Source organism: Phodopus roborovskii, unplaced genomic scaffold, assembly GCF_943737965.1.
Source record: "Phodopus roborovskii unplaced genomic scaffold, PHOROB, whole genome shotgun sequence".
Lineage (NCBI taxonomy): Eukaryota > Metazoa > Chordata > Mammalia > Rodentia > Cricetidae > Phodopus > Phodopus roborovskii.
Window position 1 is genome coordinate 2,336,711 of NW_026126616.1, and position 21,674 is coordinate 2,358,384.

Here is a 21,674-nt window from a genome sequence, read left to right on the forward strand (position 1 = left end):
GACATTGACCACCAGGTTCTCCCTGATTCTCCAGTCCCTTCCTATTACAGGCTATGGCATACCCATCCCTACCCTAAACTTCTGCAGCCCAGGGTCTGGGCTGCCCTTCCCTATATGACCCAGCCATTTTGGGTACCTGGCCCTTTTGATCTACCTTTTACCCTGGTAGCCCAGGGTCTGCAGCTCCTTTTTTCTCTCCTCGCATGACCTAAGTCTGTCTGGTTGTGTTCACTCTGGACTCTCCCAAATGTCTCTGCCTCTAATTATGTTCTCCCCTTTGTCTTCAATAAACTTGCTTCTCCACCATACCTAGGAGCAGTCATGGCCTTTACTTTTTTTTTTTTTTTTTTTTTTTCTCCTCCTCCTTCTTTTTTTCCTTTTATTCATCTGGTGCTGAAACCTGGGTCATAAATGAGTTCCCTCCCAAGGAGCTCCGGACAAGCTGCTGCTCTGACTCTCGGGGTATGTACTGATCATTTGTTTCTGCCGGCTTCTGCCACCCACGCGATTGGATTCCAAATCCTAGAGCGAGCATCTCCAGCTGCTGCTTCCTTCTACGTGTTTTCTAACCCTGCGTCTCTGGTCTGCTCTTTGTGCCTGTCTGTCTGGGCTCTGGCCTGCTGTGCCCTCCACGCTCTGCATGCTTCTCTGCTCCTGCAGCCTGCTACTCGTCTGGCCGCTGCGCCCACGTGCACATCCCCCTTTGCTTGTGGTTTCCCCCTTCTCCTCTGGATAAGTGTCACCGCAGCTGCCCCGGTGTTTACTGTGTGTAGGGAAGCTCCTCTCACCCCCCACTGGGTTCCAGTCACAAGGACAAGGGATGCCTTTCCTCCGTGATCGGGAACAATCTCCTCTCTGTCAAGTTTCCCATTCTGCTTGGGGATGCCCAGGGGAAATTCTTGTCACAGCAACACTTCATCCACTTCAGCGCTTCCCCAGGAGCTGCAGTCTGGCCTGCAGCAGCCTGGGACCCTTTTCCTTGTTTCTTCCCACTCCCGGTTACCTACTTTTTCCCTCTGTGTGCCTTCCTGGACCGATACATTGTGAGTTTCCTTATCTCTTCCCTCTAGAAACTGCAGCCCGGCAGCTGCTGTTCTCACCTCCCTTTGAAGCTTCCTCCACCCTCTGGGAGCTGAGTGCTCGGCCTGCTTGATCCCTTCTGCCCCCCCCCCCAGTCTCCCTCCCTCCCCTCCTCTCCCCCATCTCTGGCAGCTTCTGCTCTCGGTTCCTCTTGGAGCTTATGGGAATCCCCTCCACTTTCTCTCCTCCTCTACAGACTCGGGCTGTGTTACTACAGCTTGGCCTCAGTACAGATCAATGGCCAAAAAGTTGGTGTCCTTGATCCCTTAATCCCCATACATCATAACAACTGCCACTGCACAAAGAATCTCCAAATCTATGACATCTATACTCACTCTGCTCTACACTTCCAAAGTCTCTCTTCTCTAAGGCTCTACTTCTTACTCCTTTTCTTTGCTGTTGTGATTTAGTTTTTCGAAAAAGGGTTTCTCTGTGTAGCCCTGGCTGTCCTAGAACATGCTTTGTAGACCAGGCAGGCCTCAGACCCACAGAGATCCGCCTGCCTCTGTCTCCAGAGTGCTGGGATTAAAGGTGTGAGCCACCACTGCCCAGCATCAATCTCCTGCATAGACTGGCAAGTCAGCAACTCAAAGAGATGAGAATGAAAGCCCTGTGTAGATGACTTCTGCAGCCTCCATCAGATTTCAGGAAGCTTAACACCAGGCAGTATGTTGTAGGCATATTTAAACACAATATTTGGAAAAGGGTCTCCAGGAAACAAAATGCTCATAATTCCAATTCCAGGTGTACAATAGAGTTTATGATGTGACTACATGGAAACTCTTTTACAAAATGCATGTGATCATGAGGGTGGGTCCCACAGTTATATGATCTGGAATCTAGAGTGGTCTCTGATGATAGCATAGAGGTCAGCAGGCCCTATAGGACATGTGACATCTCCCCGAAGGATGGGCAATGGCCTAGGGAAGGAAGAGTCTAGAATAAGCATTCTGGGGAATTAGAGGGAGGTCTGTCCCTTCAGATAGCAAAAGGTCACAGGTCCTTAACAACCTCCCCTCTCAGTCTTCTGGATAGTGTGTAGGTGTTTGGTTTTATCTCCTCCAGTGACATTGACATTAACATCCCTGGTTGTCTTAGCGCTTCTCTGTGAGTACACGGCCCTCATGAACTCTACAGAAGGTGCATGAATCCCTGCCTTTTTCTACAATGTAGCTCTCAGTGCAGATTATAAACAGTGGTGACGTTAACACATCTAAAACTTTCATTTTCTGTTAATTCCACCAATGGAGAAGAGATTAAGCTCACTACCACAGTTTAAAGCCAAATTTGAAGCAAGCCTTAATTAATACTGGCCAGGTGCATAAGCTCTGGCCAGGTTCATACCCAGGTTCCTGGGAAATGACCCAGCATCAAGTATGGCAAGGGCTTAAGAAGAAGAACCCATAATTTATCACATTTCTCTTCAGGTCCAACCAGGGGCAAGCATTCCTGACAAATTTCCTGCCTATGTATCTCCCACCCACATGTGATCAAACCCATCTGGTATAGATGGGTCAAACAAACTTGTCTTGGGGAGTAAAAACACATAGCCTACTATATTCTATAAACAGTAGCCTCCAGCATTTCAGAAACTATCTGTCCTTGGGCAAGGGACTTACAGATCAGTCATTTTTGTTCCATGGATCTGTAAGACAGTAATTAAAACTTAAAATGTAACTTTGGCTTGCACATAAGCTTCAGGGAGTCAACTTGGACCCATCTCCCACAGTCAAATGGACTCCATGTGTACCCATGTAAATGTTCTAAAGTCCTAGGAATAGTTGTGATAACAGGGCAGAAATTGTGGGTCCTTTGCTGCATGGGCGGTGTGACATTTGAATGACAGTACTCCCTAATGCTTTTGCTTTGGGGATATTTTATATTGTTTGTGGGATCACCCTTAAGTAGTTCACACTGGTTCTTTGTGTGCATGCACATGTGTTGTAGAGGTCAGAGTACAGCCTCTGGTGATATTTCTTGGGAACCTTCCACTTTTTGTATGAATCAGAGTCTCACGCTGGCTTGGAACTTTGCCAAGTAGGCTAAACCACCTGCCTATTGAGCTTCCTGTGATCTACCTATTTCTACCTCCCATCTCATCATCACTGGAATTAGAAGTGTGTGCTACAGGCATCCAGCTTTCTTTTAAAAGGAAAGAAAAAAAGATTTACTTGATGACATTATATTTGTCTGAATGTGTTTGCCAGCATGTATGTATGTGCACCATTGTGTGCTCAGTGTTCAGCCAAGCTGGAACAGGGCATCACACACCCTGGAACTGAAGTAACAGCTGTGAGCTGCCACATGGATGCTGGGAATCGAACCAGGACTTCCCCCAAGAGGATCAAGTGCTCTCAATCACAAACATTTGTTGCCAAGTTACAGTTAAAAATTTTCACCAATCAGAATTCAGAGATTGGGGACTTAAGTGTCCCATCACTGTCAGTTGGCATCCAATGCGAGCTTTGCCGTCCAACCGATGGGAACGGGCATTATGTTTCTATAGAACCACAGCTGCTTAGCGACTGTTCCTGTGGTATAAGGAGGAGGTTGGTCAGCTATTGCAAGGTTCCCAGTGTCCCTAGAGCTTGGGAACCTGAACTTTGTTTCCCCCTACAGGTAAAATGGAGTCTGAAGTCGGAATGGCAGCACTTGGAACAAGATGCTTTTGCCTTTTCCTAACATCCCAACACTTGGGCATCAGGGAGGGCACACAGATGTCGACGCACCCCCTGATTGGCTGGGTGTACTAGTTTACTTTCTGCTGCTGAGAGGAAGACCTGGAGGGCAGCAGCCTGGGGAGGAAAGGGCTCATTAGGCTTCCGCATCTCAATCACAGCCCACCATTGAGGAAATCCAGGGTAGGAACTCAAGCAGGGCGGGACCTGGGGACTGGATCTGAGGGAGAGGCCATAGAAGAACCATGCTTACTTGATTGCTGCCTGTAGCTGGTCCAGTTTGCTTTCTTATACAACCCAGGACTGCTTGCTTAGGGGTGGCACCATCCACAGTGGGCAGGACTCTCCACCATCAATCATTGATCAAAAAATGCCCCACAGCTTTGGCTAGAGGTAAATCTGATGGAGACATTTTCTTAATTGAGGTTTCCTCTTATCAGATGACCCTAGCTTGTGTCAAGCTGACGTAACACCCAACAATTAACAAGCACACCAGACTAGCTGAAGCAGCAAGCTTCAAGTTTGTCCAGAGACTCCGTCTCAGAAAATGGGCTGCAAAGTGATACCCATGCAGCTGGGCAGCAGTGGCGCAAGCCTTCAATCCCAGCACTCGGGAGGCATAGGCACTCGGATCTCTGGGCTAGACTTCATTCCACAAAACAGAGTGGGCGCCCCAGTGGGGTAAAGTGGGGACCAGAAGCCCAGGGCCAGACTGGTCATTTGAAAGTCCCTTCCCTTGTAAGATAGAGACGGGGAACAACAGAAAACTCAAGAACCATCAGGTTGCCGTTGCGTGTGCATCAGGGAAGGCAGAGGCAGCTTTATAACTATGTCAATCCAAACAGCTGTTTCTGGGAAAGTGGAACAGTTTCAGTTTGTGGTAACAGGGACACAGAACCCTAAACCAAAATATTGACTTCCTGTAAAATGTATTCAGTGCTTATATTCTTCACAGTAATGCTCTCATTCCTGAAGGTGTTTTAAAATCCTCCAAAGATTTAAAACTTTAAGCTATTGTAGACGTGCAGATGCCCGTGGAAGCCAGAGGAGAGCTTGGGGTCCATTGGAACTGGAGTTCCAAGTGTGTGTTGGTGGAGGGTTGGGAAGCTGCTGGTATTGTAAGAACAGTACCAGTAGACAGGACTTCTCTGTATTGTTTTGGAGCCTGTCCTGGGACTTGCTCTGTAGACCAGGCTGGTCTCAAACTCATAGTGATCTGCCTGCCTCTGCCTCCCAAGTGCTGGGATTAAAGGTGTGTGCCACCACCGCTCAGCAAGCAGAACCAGTTTTTAAAAGCTAATCACCTTTCCAGCCTTAACCCACCACACTGCTACTTTGAAATCCTTTAGAAACTGTGCTGGAGCTGAGCACAGCGGTACAGGATGGGTAACAGGTTGAGCCCCGGGTTGGAGAATGGTGGTTTCTGCCTTTAATCCCAGCATTAAGAGGCTGAGGCAGGCAGATCACCGTGAGTTCAAGGGTCTATATATCAAGTTCCAGACCAGTCAAATCTACACACTACATGGCGAGACAAGAAAACCAAACCAAAACAAACAAACAAACAAACCCAAAATAGTTTAAGGCTAGTTTGGGCTGCACGAAGATTTTATTTATTTTCTAGGATTCAACAACAAAAATCGACAAGTGAATGACTGGTTTTTGTTTCTCTAGGCAGGATTTCACTGTAGCCTTGGAATCTGTCCTGGAACTCCCGTAGATCAGGCTGGCCTTGATCTCACAGAGATCCGACTGCCTCTGCTTCTGGAGTGTTGGGGTTAAAGGTGTGTGCCACCTCTGCCCAGCTGGTTTTTTGATTTGATTTGATTTTTTTTTTTTTTTTTTTTTTTTTAGACAAGATCTCACCGTGTAACCTTGGCTTTCCTGGAACCTGCTAAATAGAGAAGGCTGGTCTCGAACTCCCTGAGAACCACCTGCCTCTGGAATTAAAGGTGGGTGCCACCATACCCAACTTGTGTGTGTGTGCGCGCGCGTGCCTGTGAGCAGATAGTCAAGAACCATTCAGAAGCTCCCTTACGGGTCAAAGTTAAGTTCAAGGTCTCACTGTTAACACAGAAGAAAACGGAGGATAAATAGTCCAGTGTCCACCTGAGCAGCCGCTAGAGCACCCCTGTCCCAGTGCGGTGAAAGCTTTGGTTTGAGGCCTCAGGGTCAAACTGAGCAGCTTTCCCTGGAGTCGTGGTCGCCCTAGGGCTCACACCCTTGATGGGTGGGGTGGTGGAGTTCCTCTCTCTGGATCGCATATAATAGGCACCTAACAAACAGCCATCGAAGCAGCTCCCGGTGTTCCTTGGCAGGCTCTGGCTCGAGTCTACCTCCACTACCGAGCGTGGGCAAACTGAAAGGCTCGACTGGGCAGCGCCCGTGCGCTTGGCTCTGACCCTGCCAGGCTCTGGGAGGGCGTGACGCCGCCCGCGCGTCTCCTCCCCGTCCTTTGGCCTCGGGGAAGCGCGCAACGACTCCCACGTCCTCGGCTGAATCTCGGCCGCGTTCGCATCCGCAGGCAACGCAAGCCGGACCCGCAGAGGCCCCCGGGGCCCACGGAGAGGTGAGCGGAGGATGCGCGGGCTGGGATGCGGCGCGGAGGATGCGCGGGGCAGCCTGAGCTACCGCTGCCAGCGGGAGCCGGAGCCGGGGCCGGAGCCGGGGCCGGGGCCGGGGGCCGGGCGGCTGCCGGGGCGCGGCCGCGGATCCGGGTAGCCGCCGGGCGGCCACATCAGCGGCGTTCGGCGGGCTCGGCCGGCTGCGCGCGCGCGCGGGGCGGGGCGGGCGCGCGCGCGCGTGGCCGCGGGCGCCGGGCGGCTGTCAGCGGCGGCGCGGAGGCGCGGCGGGCCCGCGGGGCTGGGCCGGGCCGGGCCGGGCCGGGCGGACTGACTCCCGGGGGGCGGCGCCGCGCAGGGGCTCGGCTGGCTGGCTCGGTGTCGGAGGGCGGCGGTGCTGCCGCGCGCTGCAGCCGGGGCCGGCGGGACCCGAGGCCGCACGCCGCTGCCCTCGGGCTCCGCGCCCCCTCCGGAGGCCTCGGTGAGCAGGGGCGCGCGCCCCAGGGATGAAGGGAGGTGAGCTCAGGTGCAGATGCTGGGAGGCGGGCTGCGCTCACCCCAGGAACCTGCTTCGGGGCTCAGCAGCGCGCTTGGATATAGGCGCGTACAGAATGTCTGGATCTAAGAAGCCTCGGTGTCCATTGACGACGAGAGCTGGCGTGTTTGTGCGTGCTACTTACATATAGGTGTATTATACCCATGTCCTCTTTTCGTGAATGGACGTTTGATTGACACATCAGGTGGCATACGTGCTGCTTATAACCCCCCCCCCCCAATGTGGCTTTTCGTATATTGATCTAGTTTCGCAACTGTCACCACTATCCAGATCATATTTTCTTAAACCTCCAAAAGAAACCCCGTACTTGTTAGTCGCTATCCATTTCCCCACTGTGCCCACCCACTGAGTACCACTAATCTCTCTATTCCTATGCCTTTGCCCCCTGTGGACATTGATGAATTCATACAGTATTTGTGGTTTCCCACCTCCTCCGTTTAAAGACAAGATTTTGGCTCTTCCCTAAGGGAAGCAGTCTTGCTGTATAGTTTTAGGCTAATCTGAATTCGTGGTCCTCTTGCCTCAACTTCTCAAGTGGTGAGATCACAGGCTTCAGCCACACTCGGCTAGTTAGTGTGTGTGTGTGTGTGTGTGTGTGTGTGTGTGTGTGTGTGTGTGTGTGGCGTTTTGTCTGGTTTCCTTCACTTAACTAAATGTTTTCAAAGCTCGTTCATGTAGCTAGTGTCTGCTCTGTACTTTCTTATAGCTGAATGACTATTTGGATGTGATCACTACCACATCCATTCACTAGTTAATGAAATTGGATTGTTTTACTCTTTTTTAGCCATTGGCTATAATTAATGCGGCTAGAACATTTGTCAGTATGCATTTTCAATGCCCCTGAACGCATGCTTAGGCATGGATTTGCTCAGTGTTTAACTTTTTAAAGAAGCTTTTTTGGGCTTTAATCAAAGTTGCTGCGTTTTGTACTCTCACCATGTGGGTTGCAATGTCCTTAAATCACACTTGCCATTTTTAAACTTTTTTTTAGCCACCCTAGTGGGTGTGACTTGATACCTCTAAGTGGCTTTAATTTGTGTTTCAGACCAGGGATAGAAACAGTCTTTCCTATGCTTATTGGCCAAGTGTGTCTCTGTTTTGGAGAAATGTCTAAGGAGATCCTTTGCTCCTGTTTTTACTCTTTGTTTTGTTGTGGTTGTAGTTGAGTTGTATTATTCATGTATAGGGGGAAAAATCTAGATTTTAGACTGGTATTGGTCAAATGGGTAAAAATTGACCAAGTAGTATTTGGATCTTTCAGAGTACCCTTTATCTGGGATCCTGACAAGATGTCAGTTGCTGCTTTCCTAATCCTGTGTTAGCTTGAAAAGTTTCACTTATCATTATCTACAAGTAATTTATGCTGGATACGCAACCAAATTTTCATGTGGGTTTCTATAAAGCGAAAGGTCTTTTTCCCCTTTCAGTTTTTATAGTTTCTATTGCAGTTATGATACAGGCGGATGCTAGGTAATTTGTTTTCTTTTTGAGATAAAGTCTCTCTCACTCCGTAGCCCAGGCTGGCCTGGAGCTCACTGTGTAGACCAAGCTGGCCTTGCAGCAATCCTCCACCTCTGCTTTCCAGTACCAGGATAGCAGGTGTCCACTGGCGTGTTCCATGAAGAACATTGTGCCGGCTGAGGTTAAAAGCTTCCTGGAACTGAATGGATGCAAGTGGTCTTTCCACCTGGTTGATTGTTGAATGTGTACAAATCCAGCCTCGGGTCTTTCTTTCAAAAAATACCAGAAGAGATGATGTTTCTCGGTTCTAGAACATTTCAGATTCCTTTTTCCCATTGATCTAACTGCTGCTAAAGAAAAAGTTATTTAATGAAACTTGCTGCGTGGCGAAGAGCTGTATTAGAGACCACTGTAGCAAGATAAGGATTGTGCATGGCAATGGGTTTGGCCCTGGGGAGACAAATTGGGTTTAACCCTCAAAGGGATATGGCTAAACAGGAATTTATAGGTAAGAGCAAGGACAGGGGCTGCATCCCCTTCCAGGGGGATTCTGGGTAAGTCCTGCTGAAGACAAGCCTGGACTCTGGTGAAGGATGATGACCTCCCCCCATCACATACCTGGGGAGGGTGTTCTAATTAAACTGGCTCAGCAAGGTTCTTTGCTAAATATGAAATGTGGAAGACTCAGGAAACTGAATAGTTTGGTCACGCAGGGAATCGGTTACTGTTGAGACATATTCTATCCAATTTCAGGGGTTCTCTAGGAAAGAAGGTGAAAGATTTCCAGTGAGATGATGGAAAGCGAAGGATGTAAAGGACAGTCTAATCCCTCTCTCCTGCTCCTCAACCTGTAACAACTACTTCTCCTCCTCATTATTACTTTGGTTTTTCTAGACAGGATTTCTCTGTGTACCCTTGGCTGTCCTAGAACTCGCTCTGTAGACCAGGCTGGCCTCTCACTCACAGAGATCTGCCTGCCTCTACCTCTCTGGGAGCTGGAATTAAAGGCGTGAGCCACCAATGCCCGGCCCAACTTATAACTTATAAAGCAAATAATCTTATGCCTCATAGCCTTTATTAGAAAAAAAAAGCAGACAGCGTCGATACCTCATTGTGGTTTTGCTGTGATTTATCTAATGAACTTAACACAGAAAGTATAAACACCGATCTCTTACCGGGCTCCCGCCTGCGCTTCCTGCAGTTTTTGACCGCTTGTTGAGAAAGGTTCTCTGTAAACTGGGCATGGTGGAACATGCCTGTAATTTCAGCATTGGAGCTCTTGTAAGTTTCAGGCCAACCAGGGCTACCTAGTGAAATCCTGGTGCAAAGAAAATCACCCCCAAACAACAACGTCTAGAAGTAAGAGGCAATGAAAACTGATGGGTTTGGGGTAGCTGACCCCTGGTTGCTAGTTTTTTGTTTTTGTTGTTGTTGTTTTGCTTTTGAGATAGGGTCTCTCTTATGTAGCTCTGGTTGTCCTGGAACTCGCTATGTAGACCTGGGCACCTAGAACTCACCAGGCTGGCCTTGAACTCCCAGAGATTACCTGCCTTTGCCTTCCTAGTGCTGGGATTAAAAATGTGTACCACCATTCATACCTCAATTCCTGGGAAACGATGGTCTGAGTCAACTTGCCTGATTTATGTAGTGGACTTGTAGGTATCCCCTCATCTCTGTGAAATTACTGTAGCTAAATTTATTTACCTTTAAAATACATGTATAATGTATGTATCTTTGTCTCTATACACTCGGCGCGCGCGCGCATGCGCGCGCGCACACACACACACACACACACACACGGGAATGGCTGGAACTATCTAACCTTATTTTGATTTGTAAATTTATTTTATGTTTATGAGTGCTTCGCCTCCACGCATGCTTGCATCACATGCATTTCTGGTGCCTGCAACAGTGTACACCCTAGTGGTTGTGAACTGCCATGTGGGTCCTTGGAAAGGATCGTTAACCCCTGAGCTATCTCTCCAGCCCCATCTGTTTTAATTTGATGTGGGTGGATTTAGTCATATTCCTGTTTTCATGATCAGCTGCTAAAGGAAATAGTAACTTTGAGTTAAGGACAGGACAAGTAAGTAAAGAACAGTCTTAGCCAGGCTTGGGAAGCAGAGGCAGGGGGATGGCTCTGAATTTGAGACCAGCCTTGTCTATATAGTGAGTTTAAGTATAGCCAGAACTATGTAGAGAAACCCTGTCCCAAAACAAAACAAAAAATAACAAGAAAATTAAAATTACAAAAAAAGATTGTTCTAGAGATTTAGGCGAAACTTGCTATGTTTCAGACAGTGTGGTTCAGAAGGCAGAGAAAAGCAGGAAGGGGGAATAATTGGAAGGAAAGATTGTAGGAAGTACAGAGATTTTGCTCTAAAAACAGTCTGAGTGGGAAAACCTTCTGTCTTTAATTCAGGTCATTATTTTCCCCTAAGTCCCAGTCATTATTTGCTAGGCTTTAAAAAATTATATATTTTCTTAAAGGCTTATTTCTGACTGGACTCAAGATTTAGAAGTAGAAGCTCCCAGTGAGGAAAGGTTATGTATGTCTCTTGGCAATCTGTGGCATTTTTCTTTGCCTGCCTGCTGATTTTCCTTCCTTCCTCCCTTCCTTCCTCCCTTCCTTCCTTCCTTCCTTTCTTCCTTCTCTCTGGTCTTTTTTTTAATACAGGGATTCTCTGTGCAGTCCTGGATGTCCTGAATGTCCTGAAACTCACTCTGTAGACCAGGCTGGCCTCAAAAGAACTCACAGAGATCCACCTGCTTCTGCCTTTTAAGGGCTGATATTAAAGGCAAGTATCGTCACTCTTGGCTACCATGAGTTTAGTGTATTTTGTAGCCTTCTTGTTTTTCTTAGTGTGTTGCTTCTTCCAAGCAATATATAGAAGGTAGGCGTCTTCATCTAGGCATGGTGGACTGCCTAGAAGGTGCCACAAAGGGGGAATTCTTTTTGAGACCACATCTCACTGTAACCCTTGCTGGCCTGGAACTTACTGTGTAAGCCATGGTGACCTCAAACTCACAGTGCCAGGACTAAAGGTGTGCTCTGCTGTGCTTTCTTGGTCTCACCTAGCTTCTCCTAGCTTCTCCATGACGACCTCTCCTAAGCCCAGCAGTAAATGTAGGGTCACTATCATTCATGTTGGAGTTTTTCCAATATGTTAGTCATCGCTTTTTCTCCAGAGCCTAGCCTGATTAAGATCAGGCCTGAGGGTATAATGCAGTTATATATATATAGCTTGTTTACCCAGCTCGGAGGAGCAGGACCCAGGACCACTTGGGTTTGACACCAGCTTTTTAGCAGCAGCAAAAGCTGAGATCAAGCAGGCTATGGTGGTGACACCCATAGTTCCAGCTGCTCTGGAGGCTGAGTTCACCATCCCACCTGCAGAGAGCAATAGAGATTGGACTCAAGGATTCAGGTGAGACTTAAAATGCTGATAAAATTTCTAAGATTCTGCCGGGAAGTGGTGGCGCACACCTTTAAACCCAGCACTTGGGAGGTAGAGGCAGGCTGATTTCTGTGAGTTTGAGGCCAGCAAGCTCTTTCTATAGCAAGTCCTAGGCCAGCCAGGGCTACACTGAGACTCTGTTTCAGTAAGTACGTAAAGCAGAAAACAAGATGTTGTACATGGATACCGCTAGACCCTAAGGGTTCAGGGTTGCATAGGGATTTCCTTAGCCTTCTTAAGGAATTTGGGTTTATCTTAGAGGAAATAAGAAGCCCGAGTCTCGTCAGGACTGACTGAGATTACTGTCTTCTGGAGGTCTCTTTAGGCCCTTTGTCTTTCCCAGCTCAATTGTCAGCTTCGGATTTCGGGCTAGTGATACGGGTGTTCCAGAATCTGGTTCCATCTGAACAAGGCCCCATTGTTTTTGTCACCAGAGCCTCCCGTCATTGTTTGTGTTCCCTTCTTTACTCCAAGTTGGAAAGGTCTGAGAACAGATTTTGCTTCTGACTTTCCACATCTGGCAACCAGTATAGTACCTGGTACATACCAGGGACTAAACGCTTGTTTGTAACCAGTGTAATACCTGGTGCCTAGTAGGGACTCAGCACATGTTCATTGAATTTCATGTTAGACATTTATTACCCTAGTGTTTGTAATATACATAGTGAGCCTAGTATGGCATCTCATTTGTATAATTCCAGCACTTGGAGAGATTGAGACAGAAGGCTTATGCGTTTGAGGGCAGCCTGGGCTACCGAGGGAGACCTTATCTCAAAAAAACAAAACAAAGGGGGCAGGGGACATTTTGGCAGGTGAAGGCTCTTGCCTGACAACCTGAGTTTGATCCCCAGAGCTCCTATAGTTGTAGAGGACCAACCCCTGAAAGTAGTTCCCCAGCCTCCACACTCGTGATGTGATGCCCACACATATAAACACACACACACACACACACAGAAAGAGGGAGAGTCAAACAGACAATGGGGCCGAATCGCGGTGTCACAGACCTTTCATTCTGGCACTGAAGGCAGGGGAAGTACCATTGCTCCGAACTCCAGGGTGGCCTTCTCTTCACAGGACGTTCCAGCCTAGCCTGGACTACATACAAGATGCTGTCTCAAACAAACAACAAGAGACAAGAGGGGAATATTTCCCAGTGGCAGGAATGGTTTTGCTGTTTCTAGTTATACTGTCTTGAACAAAATGGTTTTATTAGAATTTTTTCTCAGTTGAAATGCCAGGGTTAGTACTTAAATTCATGTATTTAGAACATAACCAACAGTTTCCTCTTACAATAAAACAGTAGTAGAGAGAACGCGAAGGTGCTGGGTATGGGAGCTCTCTGGCAGGCCCAGCCTTTGGAAGCAGGAAGATCCGGCTCAAGGTCATGTCAGCTGCCTAGTGGTTCTAGGCCAACCTGGCATACCCCAAACCCTGTCTTAAGACAATAGCAGCAAGCAACGATAAAAGTAGTAAGTCTTGATTTTTACTTAGAAGTGTAGAAGAACTGTGCAGGTTGCTCACAGGGACAGGCATTCTGAGCACTAACAAAGGCAGCTTTGTACAGGTGCTGGTTCAAAGTGCATCAGTCAGCAGAGTCAACCCAAGAGGTTATGGGGAAGAACTGAATGATGTCAGTTTGTTTCCAGAGAATGTTCCTGCTGTCACAGTACTGTGACATCACAGAGTTAAATCGAAAAACTGAGCTGCAACGGGAAGACTCCTTTGGTATATGGTCCTGATAACTGGGAAGAAGTTTGGGAAGTTCCACGAGGGATTTCAGTTCAGACTCGTTATCTGTAGATTTTTGAGGTATTGAAACTTGGCTAGTTTTGTAAGTATGTAGAGATAGATTTTAGACTGGACTAACAGACTCATACGTTGTTAATATACAAATGGCCTTAAAATATTCGTTGAACTAAATTGATATTGTTAACATGTATAGATTTTTTTTTGAAATGTACTCATCTGCATGTGCGTACACGCTTGTGTGTGGGGGCTGTGTGTGTGTTCGTGAGTCTGTGTGCACTTGTATGTGCATGGTGTGCATGTGGTGCGTGTGCATGAGTCAGTTCTCACCTAACACCGCGTGGGTTTTGGCAGTCAGACTTGTCCTGGTGGCAAGTGCCTTTATCCACGGAGCCATCACACTGGCCCCGTGTGATTATCCTAAAATAATCCCAGATGTTGGAAAGTATTGTGCACAAACTTGCTCATTTTCATTGCAGTGTAATTTAGTCAAGAGAGTCGGCTCTAGGGAAGTGATTCATTAAAATGTGTTGGCCCTTTGAAGGGATTTAACCTCTCCCGTCCCTCTTCCCCTGTGGGTGAACGCGTTGAGCACTCAGGTATCTCTGCTTTCCTCCCAGCTAGGAATTCCAGGCCTGCCCTTGATGCCCACTTGACGTTTGGTCATGTGAGTGTGTGACTTGGACGCCTCCATTCCCTGTGTGGATTTCTGCGTGTCAGCCACGGTAGCCCCTTCTTCTGTTGGTCCTCTCCTCCCACCCCACATCTTTGACCTTTGATGCTTTCAGTTTGGTGGGCACATTTGACACGTGTATCGAACGCTCCTAGACCGGTGAGGGACTAAGTGAAATGGGTGCAGGGAGCAGGCTTTAGCATGCTTCACGTGACAGGAGTGAACAATCCAGCTATGGCACGCATATCTGAGTGGTCAGAAAACATTTGTTCACTTATCACTTAATAGGAGATGATACCAAGTGAATCAGGACAGGACTCTGTACCCTGGCCTGTTTGGCTACGGGATCATCTGGGACACCTGCAGTGGCTTCCCCGTCACCAGCTGGCTAGTCAGAGAGTCCCGAATCCAAGGCCAGGTCCTTACCTTACTAACTTTATAACCAAGGGAATATTACTTGTGACTCCATTCTCCAAGTGTAGATTATGAATAGACAGCAAGAGGATTTTCAGGCAGACCTGGGCACATTCAAGCCAGCCTGAACGATATAGCAAGACCCTGTCTTTTTTTCTTTTTCTTTTTTTTTTTTCTGAGACAGGGTTTCTCTGTGTAGCTTTGGAGCCTGTCCTGGAACTTGCTCTATAGGCCAGGCTGGCCTCAAATTCACAAAGATCCTCCTGCCTCGGTACTCAGTGCTGTAATTAAAGATGTGCACACCACCGCCGCCCAGCCCCCATTTTGTTTTTAAGACACATCTGATCGTGTATCACAAAGTGAATGGACCCCTACACAGCCTGGGATACCCACAAACTTGGGATCCTCCTGGCTCAAGCTTCTGGGTGCTGGGTTCCCAGACTTGTGACCATGCTCAGCAGACTCTGCTGGTCAGAGCTGTCCCATCTGGCTTTGGAAGATGTTCTGATAAAGACTGGCCTGTATCCCCCTGGGTCTGCTCCATTTCTACCATCTCTGGACCAGAGGACAGTATGCCAAGGACGATTGCCTCTGCAGAGTTCACTCCCACAACACATAGTTTTCCTTTTCTGTAACTCTTTCCTGTAGATAACCTGTGTGGCAAAAAGGAAAAACTGAGGATTGCTGTGCTGTAGACTTGGGGGTAGGTTTTTAATGTGATCTTTGAGGAATGCTGTGCTGTAGACTTGGGGGTAGGTTTTTAATGTGATCTTTGACAGTCTCGTCCATGTTTAATGCATCATGACTGTTCTTGCTCCCTTTAATCCCCCTTTCCCTGTCCATCTATCTGGCATCTCTTTCCTGTATCGTGTCTTTTTGTTTTCTGTCTCTCGGGGTTTGTCCCCGGTGGGGTCTGTGTGGCTGTGGGATTGGAATGTCCACTGACGCTGACATGGGGGGCATTTTGACAGCGTGCTGTACACACTCAGACGGTGGCTCCTCCTCGCAGAGGCTGTCAGTCAGCCATATAATTCACCAGCAAGGGGTAGATCCATGAGCCCCTCCCCCGTCCTTGACTGACTGTTGAGAGCCTGTCCTGTGCAGGCCTAGTGTAAGGAAATGGTCTCATCTTTAAGTTGTACTGGAAACCCTTTCTCCAAGGGTGCTTTATTTTTGTTTTGTTTGGCTTGTTTTGTTTTTATCAGTTTTCAGCTGATAGTCAACTAAGAAATACTCAGCCTTGACCAAAGGTGGAGAGAGATTTGGTCGCCAGAGTAAAGATAGGAAATGCCAGGTCATTATTTCAATTTGATGCCAAGATGATTGAGTAACCATGTACCCATAATTGGCCTAGTCAGCATGAGGATGTTTCCAGTGAGTTTGAGCACTTGAGAACAACTGAGGGGAAGCTTAGCTGCAGGGATGTGAGGTCTGGACTCATCCGCCCCCCCCCCCAAAGTGTCTGGCTTGGGACAGTGACCTCACTTGTCTGAGGTAGACCTACCTCAGCGTGGGAGCTGACCTGTGTCCCTCATTTGACCACCTAGGAGGTGAGGTACTGCAGTGTGTGTGTGTGTGTGTGTGTGTGTGTGTGTGTGTGTGTGTGTGAGTGAGAGAGAGAGAGAGAGAGAGAGACAGGTTCTCAGAAGACTAGAAGTGCTGAGTAGACTTTTGGACGATGAGACTGAGCAGACATTATTGTAGTCATTTTTTCCAGCTAGCCTACAGAATACTGGAATTCATCGTGACACTTTCTTTATTACATGTATATATGACTTTCTATGGAACATTTTAAATCTTGAACTAGGCAACGAAAAGGGAAACTTTACATGGAGCAAGCAATGTTTCCATAAAGAGACAGCTTTGCTCCTAGTTTAAACTCGGTTGTGTCGGCTTTGGCCTTTCTTGATCTCTTCCTCCCTCTTATTTATTTATTTTTTCATTCTGAACTTTGACCTGTTGGCATCTTTTCTGTACCTGGCCATTCTGGAAGCTTTTATTTTACCTTTTAGTTTAATTATACAAGGAGTCAAGTACAAGTTTTAAGTTGTTTTCACAAGTGGGTTTGAACAGTGGCGGGGTGGCGGGGTGGGCGGGGTGGGCGGGGTGGGCGGGGTGGGCGGGGTGGGCGGGGTGGGCGGGGTGGGCGGGGTGGGCGGGGTGGGCGGGGTGGGCGGGGTGGGCGGGGTGGGCGGGGTGGGCGGGGTGGCCAAAGGCAGTATGAAGTGTGCATTGGTATGGGTTCCCAGTAATAGCAGATTCTTACTGGGACACTGCTAAAATGCGTCTCTTAGTTTCCACATATGTCTGTTCAGAGCTCTAAGAGCTGGAGAAATGAGATCCATGTTATTCTTACATATGCCATCTTGTCATACATAAGTGTTGGGCCAGCTTGTAAGAACAGAGGTATTGATAGTACTTTAAAGTTTTTAGGCAGTTTCGCACATATGTACACAATACATAGTATTTTTACTTATATTTGAGGCATTATCTGAACTTGGAAACTCTCTCTGTGTGGCCCAGGCTAGCCTCAAACTTTGGTAGTCCTGTTTGAGCGTCTAAATTACAGGTGTCAGCCATCACACCTGGCTAAATGTTAGTTTGTAAAAAAAGTAGTAGTTTGTAAAAAAGTAGAGGCAGGTGGATCTCTGTGAGTACAGCCAGAGCTGTATATATTATATGGTGAGACCGTCTCTCCAGAAACAGACCAACAACAATGAGAAGAAATACAGAAGTATAGAATCAGAAGTAGAAAAAAATAGAACCAGGAGTGTATTGGATGAGTGAGTTGACTGTGAGATTTGAGCTTCAGATGTGGCTGGAAGTTTCCCTTATGCTGAAGTGAAAAACAGATTTTCATTATAGAAAAGCAAAACAGTCCCGGCTTCCAGCAAGATGCTTCGGTTCTAACGCTCAGGAAGTGGGAGGAGCATGAGAGGTCCAAAGGCATCCTTGGAGATATAAAGCCAACCTGGGCTACTTGAAACCTCGTCTCAAAAAATGGCCCCACCGGTTTAATGTTGCATTCCTTTAATCCCAGCACTTTCAAGGCAGATCTCTGAGTTCAAGGCCAGCCAGGGCAGGATAGTGAGACACCCCCCCCCAAAGCAAACAAACAAACACACAAAACACAGCAGGCTGCAGAGGGCTCAGTGGTTAATGTGAGTGCTCCCTCCCTGAAGACCAGAGTTGGGTTCCCGGAGCCCACACTGGACGGCTCACAGGCTTGTAATTCCGGGTCCTGATGGTCTTTTCTGGTCTCTGTGTCACCCAGGCATCCCAAGCATACACTCACACAGACACACATACACATTCAAACAGAAAGGAAGAAAGATGGAAAGAAAGGAAGGGAGAGATAGAAGAAAGAAATCTAAAAACAGAACAAAACGCAAACCAACTCCCCCCCTTCAGCAGCAATATGTTGTGTATAATTTCTAAATAAAATTTACTGTACTTTTGTATGAGGTGCTAAGTGGTATAATATTCTCTGAAACTGCAAATAATTACTGAAGTTTATGTCAGGTGCAAGTGAGTATGTTTCTTTGGCAGTTTTACAGAACACATGTAAGAAATATTTAAGATAGCACAATGTCCTTGGTTGTTTAAAAGCGATTTTTCTACATTTCTGTGATTCAACTTGCCTTCTGCGACAAGCCTTGCTTCAGATGATCGATCAGTCTTCCTCCCTCCCTCCTTTTTTTCTCTTTCTTTTGCCCTTGAAAATGATCAATTTGTGTGTGTGTGTGTGTGTGTGTGTGTTTGCCTGCAGGTGTGTCTGTGTTTGCCTGCAGGTGTGTGTGTGTGTTTGCCTGCAGGTGTGTGTGTGTGTGTGTGTGTTTGCCTACAGGTGTGTCTGTGTGTGTGTGTGTTTGCCTACAGGTGTGTCTGTGTGATGGTGCCTGATCCGCTGCATCTGCAGTTACAGACGGTTGGGAGCTGCCATGTAGGTGCCCAGCCATCTCTCCAGCCCTCTTCATTTTGAGACAGGGTCTCTGTGTGTAGTCCAGCTGTCCTGGAACTCACTTTGTATATAGTGCTGGCCTTGAACTCACAGAGATCTGCCTCTCCCTCCCGAGTACTAGGATTAAAAGCTTTTGTTATCCCACCGACTAATTATGTTGAGATGATTTTTCACATTTCAGCTGGTTGTTTTTTACAGGGGCTAGATATAATCTAGCAGAGGGTACTTGGTAGAGTACCATGTTTATGCAATCCTTCTCGTTCTCTGGACACACCTGTATTTATTCTGTCAACATTTTCATAGTAAATGTGAGGTGGTTTAACAGTTGATTGTGTGCTAGTTGATCTGTTGATTTTACTTACTTATTTATTTTGAGGTAGGGTTTTATTAGGCAGCTCAGTGTAGGCTTGAATTTTTAATCCTCCTCTCTCCACCTGGCACTGGAATCACAGGCATATCCATCTTTAAGGGGGGGAATGCTTTGCCGTTTTGCTCAAGATGGTCTTGATACCTCTGTCCACCAGAGTGACTCTCCACGGGTGCACATCCTCAACTTTCTACATGTTTTTTGGTGTGTCTGTGTTCCAAGTTCTGAATATATTTGTTTGTTTTATTTATTGGTTGTGGGCCTAGTCTTTAATGGCTGAGCCATCTTTTCATTTTTAAGTCTCTCTCTCTCTTTATGTGTGTATGTATGAGAGAGAGAGAGAGAAAGAGAGAGAGACAGGGAGAGAGAGAAAGAGAGAGAGACTTTACTGGAGATTATGGTCCTGAGAACCACATTAGCCCCTCCGAGTCTCCTGCACTTGAAAATTTCTGTGAGATGTAGTGAAGACTTAGCACATGAAGGATTTGTTGTCTCCACTATTTCTTTAGGCTTCAACACAGTTTTACAAATGTTTAGCCTGCCTTCCAGCTCTGCAGAGTTTCAGGGCTGCCAGATCTGCTGACATTTTTACAATAGTCTGCTGGCATCGCTGGCTGTTGAGTAGTGGCTGACTCAAGCCTGCAACTTCTCAGGCTTCTGTCTGTGTTGTGTGACGATCAGCTGCCCTTTCATGATTTTGAATTTCCCCTAAGTTGTCAAGAAAGTTGACATCACTCCCAAGTCAAGCTTGTGAGTTCTTGAGTTCAGTGTAGGTGGCAAGGTTCCGGTTGAAGCTAACAAAGTGGAGATTTTTCTTAGATGCCAGTTCTGTGTACTGTAGCCCCAAAGGAGATGCTGTTCTTTTTTTTTTTTTAACACACACACACACACACACACACACACACACACACACACTCACACACTTCATGTGCACGTGTGTCGATGGGTCTGGATTCTCCTGGAACTAATATCTGAGGTAGTTTGAGCTGCCCGATGTGGGAATTGGGTACCTACCTCAGGGCCTCTGGAGCAGAACACATTTTTATTGCACTGTAGATGTAAACTTATAATCAGACAGGACAATATTTACGGGAATATTACTTCTTATATTTCTGAGTACTTGTAAATTGGCTTAATAAGATAATGACAGGGTACAGTATATAAATTACTGGGCCTCCTCTGTTTTCTTCTATGTTTGTAGGATAGTTGCTGACTCAGCCCCTCATTTTTTTTTCCTCTTTTTAATTTAATATTTTTCTCATTCTACATATTGATCCGAGTTCCCTCTCCCACCCATCCTCCCCTGTCCCATCCCCCATCCCCCTCCCAGGGAGGGTGAGGGATCATCAAAGCCTGTCAAGGCACTGGGGTAGGGCCTAGGCCCTCCCCAGTGTCTCTAGGCTAAGGGAGCGTCCCTCCATGGGGGAGGAGTGGGCTCCCAAGCCCGTTCCCGCACCAGCAGCCCCTCACTCTTCACACTTTTGCCCAGGAATGGATTCTCTTCTGGAGATGCACTAGCAGAAGGAAGTCACACATCTGCTCCCATCTTTGCACGTTTCTAACTGGATGCCGTGACCGCCTGAGGTAACAGAAAGCACATTTGGGATGGTGGAGTGCTCCTTCATATTGCCATGTTGCCTGGTTTTTCCAGTACTGGGAATCAAGCCATTGACTTGGCCCATGGTAGACAACCGCTCTACCGCTGAGCTACACCCAGGCCTCTCTTGCTGAATTGCTCAACCTGGTCTTGAACATTAGAACTCCTGGCTCACCTCTCTAGTACCTTGGGTTCCAGGTGTGGACCGCCATACTCTGTGCCAAGCTGGATTTTAACCTTTGGGAGCCAAGAGTCACTACACAAGGGAATGCAAGGTGCCTTCTGCCATATAGGAATTGGCAGTGTGAGACTAAAGGGATACTTTAACTCTTACAAGTTATTTTTAAAAAATTGTAGCTGGGCGGTGGTGGCAAAGGCCTTTAATCCCAGCACTCAGGAGGCAGAGGCAGAGGCAGCCAGGTCTATCTATCTCTCTGAGTTTGAGGTCTACAGATTGAGGCTGTTATACAGAGAAGCCCTGCCTTGAAGCAACAACAAGAAGAATGTAAACATAAACGGTGCTCTATGTGGTAGTGTGCGCCTGCAATCCCAGTTTGGGGGGCAAAGGCAGGAGATTGCTGCAAGTTTGAGGTCAGCCTGATCTGTGTGAAGCGTCTCAGGCCAGCCAGGGCTGCAGAGTGAGAGACAGGCTGAAACAAAACAAAACAAAACAAAACAAAACCCCAAAGCCTGAAATAAAAATAACAGTCAGTCAGTGTGATGTAATGGCTGTTTTTCACTGTCAGCTTGATTGGATTCGTAATCACCATGGAAACACATCTCTGGGTATAGCTATGAAGGTATTTCCAGCACATAATGGGGAGCAGCATTTTCATGGATTGGGTCAAATTGAATGGAAAAGGAACTGAGGTTGAAGGCTAGCACGCTGTGTCTGTTTCCTGACTGCATGTGACCCTGTGCCTTGAGCTCCTGCCTCCAAGTCTTCCCCCGACTGAGCCGGACAAGCCCTTCCTTGCATTCCCTGTGGGCACTAACTGTGCTTTGGCCATTTTAATGTTTGCCTTTCTCTCCTCTCTGTTCATTAATCTGGAAGATTTTCTTGAAGTGGCATAGTTTTACTAGGGTCTTTGAATGAGACAAATGTTCTGGGTGTTAGGAACAGAA

At 47.3% G+C, this 21,674-nt stretch overlaps 1 protein-coding gene across 4 annotated transcripts in view; it reads left to right on the forward strand.

Moving 5' to 3' along the window:
- Positions 1-6,271: 6,271 nt before the first annotated feature.
- Positions 6,272-21,674, forward strand: part of Slc41a2 (solute carrier family 41 member 2) — a 67,422-nt gene continuing 52,019 nt past the window's right edge. For 2 of the 4 annotated variants that reach the window (XM_051206214.1, XM_051206217.1), the window contains exon 1: positions 13,521-13,600. In XM_051206214.1, the coding sequence (XP_051062171.1) occupies positions 13,521-13,600 (80 nt within the window). Of the gene's footprint in view, positions 6,325-6,762; positions 6,798-13,520; positions 13,601-21,674 lie in introns of those variants that run through there. The other 2 variants (XM_051206215.1, XM_051206216.1) reach the window with 2 other exon arrangements.